General features: G+C 40.9%; 1 protein-coding gene across 1 annotated transcript in view; it reads right to left on the reverse strand.

The window, feature by feature from the left end:
* Positions 1 to 12,553, reverse strand: part of LOXHD1 (lipoxygenase homology PLAT domains 1) — a 159,274-nt gene that overhangs the window by 83,654 nt on the left and 63,067 nt on the right. The window contains exons 13-15 of the mRNA XM_069880363.1: positions 10,728 to 10,863; positions 8,423 to 8,577; positions 5,296 to 5,456 (exon numbers count right to left, since the gene is read on the reverse strand). Of these exons, the coding sequence (XP_069736464.1) occupies positions 5,296 to 5,456; positions 8,423 to 8,577; positions 10,728 to 10,863 (452 nt within the window). The remainder of the gene's footprint in view (positions 1 to 5,295; positions 5,457 to 8,422; positions 8,578 to 10,727; positions 10,864 to 12,553) is intronic.

Below are 12,553 nucleotides of genomic sequence, written 5' to 3' on the forward strand. Positions count from 1 at the left end.
TGAAGGAGCATTATCTTTTTAGTCTTCTTCTCTTTCTTCCCACCCAGAACAAAACAATAAGCGTGAAGAAACCATGCAATAAACCCCACAAACCAACAAAACAAATCAAATCAAAACAAAACACACTGGGAAAGAAATCCAAACATGAGCTAGAGCTGGACAGTTGCAGAAGCATTAACAGCAAAGCCTTCATGCAAAAGAGGTGCATCCAGCCCCACCACACAGGCACAAATCTCCACTCCCAGCTCCCCCTCTAGGCTTTGGTGAGTTGTCGGGTATGCCGTCTACCCCGTATTCTTCCCTTTCACCTTGTGAAGCAGGTGGCCATGTGCACGTGGCTCGAAAATGGATAAAGGCTAAGAGGGTCAGCATGAAGGTGATGAACATGTGAACGCAGACACCATGTGAGGGAATCAGATGCATTATTGTGCCTCAGCACAGGCTGAGAGGTGTAGAGGGGGTAAAGGAGCGTAAAACTGTGGAGAAGACCATGAAATTGATGTCAAGAACTGAGCAAAGGTGGAGTGAAAGGAGGCATGTCAGGAACTGAGCAAGGGTAAATTGAAATAAGTGAGAACAGAAGCATGCCAAGACATCATGTTGCCTTGAGAAAGGAAGACTTTGTTCATGTTTTGGGGTCAGGGGATTTTTTTTACCTGTTAGAACTGGTCCTTAATAAATTTGTATCATGTAGTTCTTGATGCTGGCTCAGGATTCATGTCCTTGAACAGGTATTGTTGCTAGGGGAATCACGTCATCCCAAAAGTCAAGATGCTTCTGTGTACATGGATGTTAACTGGGCCCACAAAGTAGACAAACTTCTCTCCTACTCCTGGTTTTAGTGCCCTGCAATCTGCTGTTTATGCTGCCAGTGCACGTGTTGTTGTTTTCTGTTACCTTTGCCATTGGTGATGTTTTAGGGAACTGTAGGACAAATCTGAGTGAACTGGTTCTGTGGCAAGGTGGCAGGATGAAAACACATCCCACAAGAAACAGACCTCTGTGTGCAGCATGTAAAATGTTAACTTCTTTAGCAGTTAGGATGGACAAGGGATACCAACCCAGAAAGGAGGACACACCTCTAGATAGTGAAATTGTATCTACTAGTGTGGGTAGCTACTGATGGCAAAAGGAGTATGTCTTGGATTAGAAAAGTCAGAGTTTTATCAGCAGAAGTAGATTAAGGCTCCTGAGAATGTCCCAGGTGAAAGAATAGCCAGAAGTGGCAGAAAAACCGCTTTTCCAGCAAGATAACTTTAACTACTAACAGAGAAAGTATTTGGGTGAGCAATGCCATTGTGTTCCTTCCCTTCAGCACATATGCTTCAATATCCTAATTTTACTTCAATGTGATTCCAATAGCGTATCACCGAGCTGCAGAATGGAAGCAGGGGTTTCCAGTTTTACATTGAACACAAGTGGACTGGCACATCATAAACACATCAGGCTGCAGCAAATAGAATTTTTCAGTATAGTGCCATCATACCCTTAATGCAAAAGACCTAGCAAAATCTTTTATTTTACCTGAGCTTCCATACAATTTCAGTGCATGTTATTTGTGTAATTCACTGTGAGTTTTTCAAGGGTGTAGTTGTGTCCTGTATCATACGCTTAGTTGTAAAGAGAAATTGTACACCCTATAACCTAAAGCAGATGCAAATATGAAAAGCCACTTCAGAGACAACTTCTACAGGATCAGAGTGTCATGGAAAAAATATATTATGACATCATATTTGAGATTTGGTAGATGATAGGCTGTGTGCAATTAGAAAGATTAAAACACCAAGATGTGGTTTTGTGTGTGTATGTCTTTAAATATCACCTATAGATGTAATAATGTGTAAAAATATAGACATTTCAGTCTATTTTTAGGAAGTAAAAGGAGGTTTCTCTGGATCCTTTCCATGACGAGAACTTGTGGCATCTGATTGAATAAATGTTCTCTCACAGAAGCCTCTAGTGCATCATTCCATTCATAGTCTGCCTGCTGTCCTTCAGGGAATTGACAATGTACCCTTATGTTTGCTCTGGAGAGAAATTAGTATGGTGCAGTCCATGTACTTAGAAAAAAATGTAATAAAGTACCATTGAAGATTTCAGTGGAGCCCTAATGATTTATATCATATAAAATCCTATCCTATTATGAACTCATGACTTGGCCTGATTGAAAATTCTTTTCTGTCTGGGATACAAATATTATCAAAAATAGTCTATCTTAGAGAATGTCAGCTAGCCCATTCCTAGTCTTCCCCTGAGCCTTGAGGAGAAAACGAAATCTGAAGAACTCAGATCTGAGCTTCAAAAAGGTTTGCCTACGGTTCTGGGGCAAAAGGTGAACCTCTTCATTTTGAGCTTTTTAGTGGCATTCATAATCACAATATCTAAACCACATCAGGCACTATAAGGCATAAATCATTCATTTGTGCCACTGAATGATTCACTATTCAGTATCTAAAAGCATGGATATTATCATGTCATGTGGTCATAAAGGGGAAAATAATACTGCAATGCATCCAAGTGATGTACTAGTAATTCTGCAAATAACACTTGGAGAAGTTACATGCATTTACTTCTTGCAAGCACAGATCACAGATCAAATGACTGCTTTAAAAAGATGTACAAGCCATTCCCTATGCAGCCAGCTGTTTTATGTGTTGAAAGCACAAGCCTAGGAGTCATTATTTCTCTATGCTCCTCCTGAATCTGACACAAACTCACAATTAATCCATTTAGCTTCACTTTAGCTCTGCTGGCTCCCTTGTACAACAAAGACAGTGCTTCTCATAGACCCCTTGTGACTATTAGGTAACAGAGGTTCCTACGGAGTCATAAAAAAAGCTTTCAAATTAAAAGATGAAAGATAGCCATGTATATAAATATGGAAATAACAAGAACAGTGACTTCAATGAGTTATATGCAATGAAGATTTATAAGGACATCCTACAGACATTAGTTGCAGTGGATGCTGGTTAGCCAGCCCTTTGCTATATCTGCTCTCCACATGCTGGTACAGAGTAGTTTTTACAGACACATAAGAAGCTTTCTGCACAGGTGAGATGTGTTTCTGTGGAAGGTGTTTTGTCCTCTAGCTGTGTCACAGGAGCAGCTAAGCAGCAGGAAGTCAATAGAGCAGCTTCCAATAAAGACACAGAAGCACGATTGGTTTTCTCCAGACCATGCAATTGTGCTGTGTAAAAGAGTGGAATTTAACTAGGTCTTGGAGCTGAAGGCAACAAGGACATCAACATGTCCACTGACTGGCCAAGCAGAAGCAGGAGCTTTCCTGATTTCCCCCAGATCGAGTCTCTGACTAATCTCACTTGCACTGGCTTACCAAAAGAAGGCTGCTCTTCTTGGCTAAGCCTTCTTCAACATCTCATCTCTGAAGAAGCAGGAGAAGTAAGCCTCCCTAGCTCTTGCCAAAGCAGCTAGGACATAAGCTGTCCTTGGCCTACAGGACTGGAGGGGAACATCCAAATGCTGCAGGTCATGGAGACATTTATCTCTCACATGGAGGATGCAGTGGGTGAGCACCTTCGCCCTCAGATATCTCCAGACTCCATGACGACACCCGTATACTGCGATGATGCCCCCGTCTCTCAAGAGACACAGGCACCAAAGATAGTGAGAGGGAGCAGCTGTCCCTGTGTTTGGAGGTGATCAGTCATGTTACCTTCTCAATCTGAGAGGAAGAGATAATGCTGGCACAAGGACAACAAATAAAGTCATGCAAACAACATTGATATCACTTGGAAAAAGAGACATTAAGAAAGGTAAGAAGAGTGGAATTCCATCACTTGTGATTTGAAGCCTGAACACACACCATGAATATTTTGGGAAGAACGCCTTGAGTTTTATTTCTCCCTTCATTTTCAGTTCCTGGCCTGAGGGGTGTGCTCTGATGCTTCTGACCTACTGGTGTAAAGCTAAAGGGAATGAGGCTATTGCTCCAAACCAAGGGAAAACATCCAGTTACAGAGTCAGGTAAGGAGACAATTCAAACTTTAAAATGAGCCATCTGCGCAGTGCAGTTAAGCACAGCAGTATCGCTGAGGCGTCTGTGCAAAAAACTCTTCATTGAGACACTTCATGTGCAAGTAAAAACCTGCCTCACTTATCTGCTTAACTCATTAAATATATATGGTTCTTAAAAATGTACCAAAAGGCACCAAAAATATGGTGTCTTGTCCTTTGAAAAGGGAGAGACTGGCTTGCTTTCCACAACCAAGATGACATTGCATCTGCTCCTCTGTGCTGCCTCTCCAGCAAGTTTGCTCTCTGATGTTATGCGATTCTAGTAAAAAAGAGGCTGAGGCTGGCTCCTGTTAGGTATTTGTCTGACTCCACTCGTTATAGTGGAGTTCTTCCTGATTTACAGTGACAAGAGAGAAGTAATCAGCTTAGTGCTTTTACCTTTGTTTGAAATTTAAAAAGTAATTGTGTTTGTGTTCTACAATTTCGCTAGTCCCCTAGGAGATGACTTTTAGAACAGGTACTTGATGTTAAATGGAGCTCAACAACCTTCCATCTTACAGAGTGGGCATCCTGACAGGACAAGTGTGACTTTATAGGGCACTGAACTACGCTTAAGTAGGTCTTTTGAGTTTTCATCCAGTTGTTTCTGGTTTGTGCTGCAATGTTGAGGGAGACCCTAATTAGTGTCAAGACAGATGACACATCTCATTCCCCATGGGAAGCCCCAGTACAACACATTTGTTTTGGCCACTTGATGTCTAGGAAAGAGAAGAATACATCTATAGCTCACTCATGGGGGTAAGTTGCTGCCCTCTGCTTTGCCTCTGTCTACATGATATGCATTTCCCTTCATACAAGTTGCTGTCATGATGGCAGCAAAACAATTTTGCATTCTTCCAACACAAGAATAGCATCCCATTGCTCCTGGAAAGATGGGATGTGCATGTGAAGGACCAGAACCTCATCCCACACATGCAATAAAACCAGCAGATTGCAGAGGGTGTTTTTGCAGCAGGCAATTCAGTGACACTGGATGTGGTACTGGAAGGTTGCGTTTTACCTTTTAGAAATTCTCTGTATTACTGAACTAGTTGCTAAGAAGTTCACAATTCAGGCTGCTGTTTGTTTGTTAAGGAGAGTTAACTGTATCTTAAACCTCCCAATCCACAGATTCGCTTTCAGGCTTAGCAAAAATAAATGAATGAATAAATAAAAAGGATTAAGCTGTGCTCAGAAAATTCCAGTCTTGGATAGCTAAGCTCTTCAAAGTCTGGAAAATGCATAGATGGAGGCATAATTTGCAAGCATTGGTTCCAGTACCTGTAGCAGGGGAATTCCACAGCCTCACTTTCTGGCTGTCCTTCTTCCCTCACTATCACTTTGGCAAGGTACCAGCCACTGCTTCCTCCTTTGCCATCATGCCCTATCCTCACCCTCCTCACCTGCTTCAGCGTTACTGCTTCAACGAAGAATTCATCAGCCTTTGAGAAGGAGAAGAAAAAAAAGGTAAGGCAATATATCTCCTTAAAAGCAAACTAACAAACCAAATTTACTATTGCAATCAAACCAACATCATCAGCACGCTGCAAGATAATTCTTCACAAGATGAAGGAGAAAGTATGAATTAATTTAGCAAAGAATGAAAGCTCGAATACTTGTGCTAGATGTATAACGTTAGATTTACAAGTATATGATCTGCCATGATTTTAAATCTCCCCTGTCACTGCATGCCCTCTGCAACTGTAAAAAAAAAGGAAAGTGATTTGATTAATAAGAAATTGATATAGAGAGGCAGGAAATCCAAGTTCAAATCTCTGCTCATGTATCAGCTTTTTTCCTGGTCTGCAAGCATTAGTTGTAGTTGCACAGAGGTATTGCCAGATGCTCTGGTTGTGTTAAGAAGTTGGTGTGAACCCTGACCATCAGCTAAATACCCCTATACTCCATGACAGACACAAATTTTACATCTTTCCTTTCACCCACACCCCATGGAAAAGGGCTCAGTTTACCAGTCTACAGATTAGCTCAAGATATGGCCCCTCAGGACCAGAGCTCTGTTACCCAAGATGACACTGAATGTGATGGCTGAAGGAAGAGAGATTTGTTAGAAAAAGCGAATTAGTCCTCTGGGACTCGTGCCAGACAAATATCTATGGTACATGTACAGACACACACATGTGTATGGTAAATACTTATTTAAATGAACAGCATATCTAAAGCATATAGACCAACAAATATATAGACATGACTGCAGTGGATACCATCTAGCTGAGATGCCTCGTTAGGCAAGAGAAAGCTAACCAAACACTGATTCATTTGTTCTTCCTCTCCCAAAAGACCATAAACCACATACTGTAGTAGCATCTATCCAGCTAGGTCCCAGAAAGCATGGTGGGAAGGCACTATTTATATAAATACTTAAATTTATTGAAGCAATCGTATTTTTTTCCAAACACTTAAGACTCCAAACTGATCTTTGAAATAAAGACAAACTAAACATACTGCCACTGATTTAGGTGTTAATCATGGGTTTCCATCCATCAACAAGTGTTACTTCCACACATTAACAAGTGTTATTTACACACTCAAAACTGCTGAATTGAGTATTTAAGTTATAAAACCTCACTGACTTAGCCTAAGTCAAAGAAGTCTAATTCATTAGGCCTGATGTTCATCTTACTTATTAACAGCTAATACAAATTAATGAGTAAGTAACTAAATGGAAATGCAGCACGGCAAACACCTAATTTAGAGGCATCTTTAAATTTTAACTTCTATACAGGCTGTTAGTTTGCATCTGCAAGCAAACTTTCCATGTTAAATTGATAATCAAGGTTCTATTGGTTTAAGTGGCTGTAGATTAGAGACCGCACTGACTTAGCTACATTTCTTTTTAACAGGGTATCTGATTTAATTAGTATAGATACATTCATTCAATCCTCAGCTTGTGAATACACAGATTCTAAGTTTATCAGGATCAGTTTTAAACAGCTTCCAATTCATTCAGCAGCTTTTAGTTCCTTGTGCCAAAAGAGGAGTTTTTCATTAACAGACTACAGTTTAGTTTATAGCATCTGGATATTATTAATCACATTGATTGATTTCTAAAATATTTTTTCCTATTTTTTTACCCTTCATGCAAATCATCCTATAACTCATTTTTTTAGAGTAAAAATAAAGCAGGCATCATCTGTGTTTAAAATACTCATGTCTTCTGTAAACCAGGCATCTTTTTTAGGAACAGTCTTCATATCACCACCAATAAAATTACTCATTTAGCTACCGTTTTGGCAAAGCAAGACTTTGCTAAATGACAAAATGCTATCATTTACAGCTTGGACTTACCTTTTAAAAGTAAAAAATCTATGATGTAAGTACATAGGCAGAAATATGACTTTTGCAATTCCATGTCTCCACACCTTTAGATCATTTAAAAGCAGAACGAGTTTTCCCACTAAGTTAATGCCATGTGTTTCCACCAACAAGATTTACAGGTATAAGAAAACTTTTAAAGGCTAAAAACTCAGTGATTTCATTGAAAATCTGGAAATTCTCGATGCTTAATGGAAAATCCAAAGCATGAATGCATATTTCAGAACCTTAAATTCAATTGCTAATTTTGAAAACATAACACCTTTTTATCCTCATTTTCTTTCCATTCCAACTCTTCAATCAAACAATAACACAAAGGACCCAGAAATCTGAAGAGTTCTGTGATCAGATTTTGAAAACCTCCTCCAGGAGATATTGATTACATTTTACCAGTCTAAGTTGGACCCCAGAGATCCAAAATGTGCCTCATAATTGAATAAGCATTGAGTAGGCTGACCCCATAGATCAGATAAGCTTTAACTACAGTTTGACCTGCTCATTATCCCTAGCTTTCCATGGAACCAGCTCAGTCTTCAGTTCATGCCATTTCCACTCTGCATGGGCATAAAAAAACACATTGAAAAGTAGACTGAAAATAAGACAAAAAAATTGAGTGCAGGACAGATGAGGGGGAGACTGGAGGAAACTTAATGGAAACTCACAAGGCTTTTAGTCCTGTTTTTGACATTAAATAGGATGCTTTTCCTTCCCTTTCCCAGGAAGCCAATTTTTTGCCATATTTGAGGGAAGCGAAACAGCTTTCTGTTGTTCTTAAGAGATGGACAGACTTCCTGGAAGCCTCCCCTAACCCGAAAATTCAATTTCAACAGCCAATACTCAGCTGGAAAGCAAACCAGGAGATGTTTTTGTGAACATGTCAAGTAAGGGCACACTGTCCCTGACTCAAAGCTCCCTCCTAATGCAACCTGTTATGATGCTCTGTGGACTTGATTGACTTCTCCCCACTCCTAAACTGGCAGGGAAATCAGCCAGGTTTGCGAATGCACATCTGAAAAAATCTGCAAACCATTACACACTTCAAAACCCATCTCGAGGAGCTGCTGTGTGAACTTACGTTGCCTTTTTCAAATTTATTGACAGTGTTGATGCAGTTGTAGAGAACACGCTCTCCTGTGTCTCCCTGGTCACCAATGAGGCAGACAAAGACGTTGGCATCTGTGCCACTCCCACTTACCGTCCCGGTGCAAACTGTCACTCGATATTTAATCACTGTGGAGACATAAATTAATGAAACAATCTCAGCAACAAAATTAATTTCCATTAAAATTTACTGCATTTTTCACAGACCTGAAATAAATTTTAAGTGTTCATAATTCCAGGTGGTGCTTCTATTAATGCTTTGGGGTTTATATTCTGTTTTATGCTGTTAGAGCAAGTCCAGAGGAGACCATAAAGATGTTCAGAGGGCTAGAACAATTCCCATATGAGGACAGGCTGAGGAGTTGGAGTTGTTTAGCCTGGAGAAGAGAAAGCTCAGGGGAGACCTTAGAGAATCTTCCAGTGCCAAAAGGGCATCCAGGAGAGCTGGGGAGGGGCTATAGATCAGGGAGTGCACAGGCAGAGTGAGGAGGAATATTCTTAAGATGATAGAAGGGAGATTTAGATTAGATATGCTTTCCTGTGAGGGTGGTGAGGCCCTGGCACAGGTTGCCCAGAGATGTTGTGGCTGACCCCTTGCTGGCAGTGCTCAAAACCAGTTTGGATGAGGTTTTGAGCAACTTGAGCTAGTGGAAGTCATCCCCACCCACAGCTGGGTGGTTGGAACTGGATGATCTTGAAGGTCCCTTCCAATCAAAACCATTCTATGATTGTCACTAGGAGGGAAAAACTAAATAAATAAAGACCAGAAATTTTAAGAAAATCCATAAAACTCCTCCAAGGAAGCACACAAAAATGTCATCCACTTCAGGTAAAACCTCAGGAATTGGAGTGCGTGGCCTCCTTGGGGTCCCAGCCATTCTACCTTCACTAATGCATTCATAAGAGGGTCCTGGTGATGGGGAATCTAAAAACATCACATTCAGCATCCAGAAGCAGACAAAAAGTATTAAAAATGGCCAAATGCTCAGAGACACAAGGAATACTCTCTTCATGTTGGGTTTATGTGGTAGCACATGTCCAGTTGCTCCTATATCCAGGAGATCCTCATAGAACAGGAGGCTGCATTCTATCTTGCTTGCTTGTTACCTGTGAAATCCTTATTTAGGATCTTGTTGTATGGTTTTTGAGCTGACACATTCCTCTCCCCACCCTGCCCTCATATCATCTTGTAGGAAGAAGGTTTTCCAGAAGAAATTTCACAACAAAGGAACAGCCTACAGACCAACCTTCCAGAGAGAGAAAACCTTTTCTCCAGCATTGGGAGATGACAAGAGGTAATGCTTCCCACCCTCTCTCCCAAACTTGCCTGCAAGCCCAAAACGTGGGTGCTACATCTCATCTTCACTCAGCACAACTGCTCTTCATGGGAAAGTGCCTGCATTTGAACTCAAGCAGCCCTCTCCTCAGTTGATTAAAAATACATTTCAAAACCTGGTTTATTTACATTTTAATAACATCTGCAATTACAATTACTCTTCCTCTTCTGAGGAACTGCTCAGCTGCATGCAGATCACTGTGTTAATCAGAAATTTCACGAAACAGGGGACTCATGGACTATAGAATGTGGAGCCCCATTGGGCACTTTGATGGAAATGTGGGAAATCCCAGTGGCAAACCTGAGATGTCCTGCACTCTGAAACTCTCCTCCAGGTACAGTTAATTCTTGTGACACAAGGTCAGGACAGAAGTGACCACTTTAGGAAGCCAATACAAGTTCTGCGGTTTTCCTTAATTAAAACTCCAGTACAACTGTACTTAACCCAATAGAAACTTCTGATTGCTTACATGTACTGAAAGGTGGCTATGCTCATGCACAACTCTTCTGTGTGGTTTCCTTTACATTTATATATATAGCTGCATAAATGTGCATATAACTAAATAAAATTTTAAAGCTGAAAAATGATTGTTAGACTTCAGACTGCATTTCAGCTAAGCATGGTTTTCGTGAACATCCCTTCAAACCTGGCATTTCACATTTTGAGAAAAATACAATTAAAAAAAAAATAGCTCTGGAAGAAAATGTGCTGTGGCCAGATCTCTCCCGTCTCCCACCACAGAGAAATATGCTCAGAATAAGGGCTTAGGATTTCTGAGGCTTCATGCAGTTAATGATGCACACAGAAAATACTGCAGAGAGAAAGTGCCAGAAAGAGAAGATAATTGAATTGCATCAGTCTGCCTGTACATCCCTTACACAAAGAGGGTTTCTTTCTATTCAAGTCCTAAGTGAGCCCCTGCATGGTGCCTGTGGCTCTCACCTGGCATGACTTCAGTCACTAGAGATCCCTCTGCAGGGAGCTCTCGCACGATCTCATTGTCGTCTTCATTTATATCTAGCCAACGGCCACAGTTGAACGAGTATTTTTCTTTTGTCAGCGTTTTCAGCAGAGTTACCTTCATTAAACCAAAACACTGCGTGAGTTCACAGGCTTAAAGACAAAAAAACCAACAAGCTCCTGACAGGTTTTTGCCTGGGAAGCAAGTGTAAGAAGCAACAGAGAAATAACAGACATTAATAACGAGACCATCATTCAAACTTGCACATCAGTTACACACACAGCAAAGTCTGTCACAGATGACGGCTTTTCATTCCTCCTCTCTCCAATCACTCCATGGTGTCTGAAAATTTTGATGGATACAATGGCTCTCCGTAATTGCTTGTCGTATGCTACTGTATAAATCCACAGAGAAAAGTTGTGGATGGTGCTTGCACTGCTGATCCCTGCAGCTCAAAACCAGAGCATGACACATTGAGAAAACACCTAGAAAATAGCAGCAAGGATGGTCAGAGATCTGCAGTGGCTTCCCAAGGAGTAATGAGCAAATAAGCTGGGCCTATGCAAATTGCTGGAAGAGGAGGTGAAGGGAGGGTATGATGGTTTACAAAATCACAGGTGGCATAGAGAAGGTAGAGGGGATCAACTATTCACTCTTCTGCTGCAAGAAATAGAGAGCATCAAATGTTGCTTGCATAGTGAAGTTCAAGCAAAAAAATGGACACAATTGACCTGTGAAGTCCTTGCCAAAAGCTATTATGGTTGCTAAAAGTTTAAATGTTCAAGAGGAGACTAGAATTTTTGAACAAGTAAATGGTAGAGAAATAGAATCATAGAATCATAGAATCACCAGGTTGGAAAAGACCCACTTGATTATTGAGTCCAACCATTCCTATCAAATACTAAATCATGCCCCTCAGCACCTCGTCCACCCGTCCCTTAAACACCTTCAGGGAAGGTGACTCAACAACCTCCCCGGGCAGCCTGTTAAATATACTAAACACGTTGTATTTAGTAGATCTGTTCAGGTGTAAATAGTTGGAAACTGAAAGAATGTTAGGGTGAAGTATCATAACCGCTTGCCCTTTTCTCACTGCTCTCTAATATGCACGTCCGTGACACAAGACAGAGGATGTTGGTCTAGACAGACTTTTGACCTGACCAGTGTGGCTGTACCTGCGTTCTTGCCATAGAAAATGGAAGCCTACGCTGACATGAAGCAAGCCTCTCATAAAATGTGTGAGGACTGGAGCAAAGCATTGTTAAGGCTTCGTCCAAGTTTCTAGATCATAAAATGCATGCACAAGTGATGCGATTCATGTGTCGTGAGCCTGATGCATCCAGGAAAACATCAGATTGGCTGTATATGGCCAGATTAATTTCACACATCTTCACCAGGTTTGCTTAGACACTTCAGTCCAAACTGAATCCTAGACACATTGCAAGATCCCTCATCCTCCATGAATATAATTTCTGTTCAAGGAAAGAAGATATTCCAGGAAAATGTGTAGCTATGGAAGATCTAAGCATTCTTGCTCATCACTTATGAACAAACCAATAGACATGATTGCAGTAGCCCAGCACTTTCTTTTTGATGAATCACAGCCAGACACTTTCTACCATCATATGATGAACACAACAGTACTTGATGTCCTCTCCTCACTGGAAAGGCTTTGGCTGCTTTCACAGCTCCCTAAGAATACAGGAGAGCAGAATCTATGAACACAACTTAGAGGAACATGAGAAAGACCAGCCTAAATAGGCCACAGAAGGAGTAGGTTTGCTTCTCTATAGAGTAATGATGTCTC

Source organism: Phaenicophaeus curvirostris, chromosome Z (assembly GCF_032191515.1).
Source record: "Phaenicophaeus curvirostris isolate KB17595 chromosome Z, BPBGC_Pcur_1.0, whole genome shotgun sequence".
Lineage (NCBI taxonomy): Eukaryota > Metazoa > Chordata > Aves > Cuculiformes > Cuculidae > Phaenicophaeus > Phaenicophaeus curvirostris.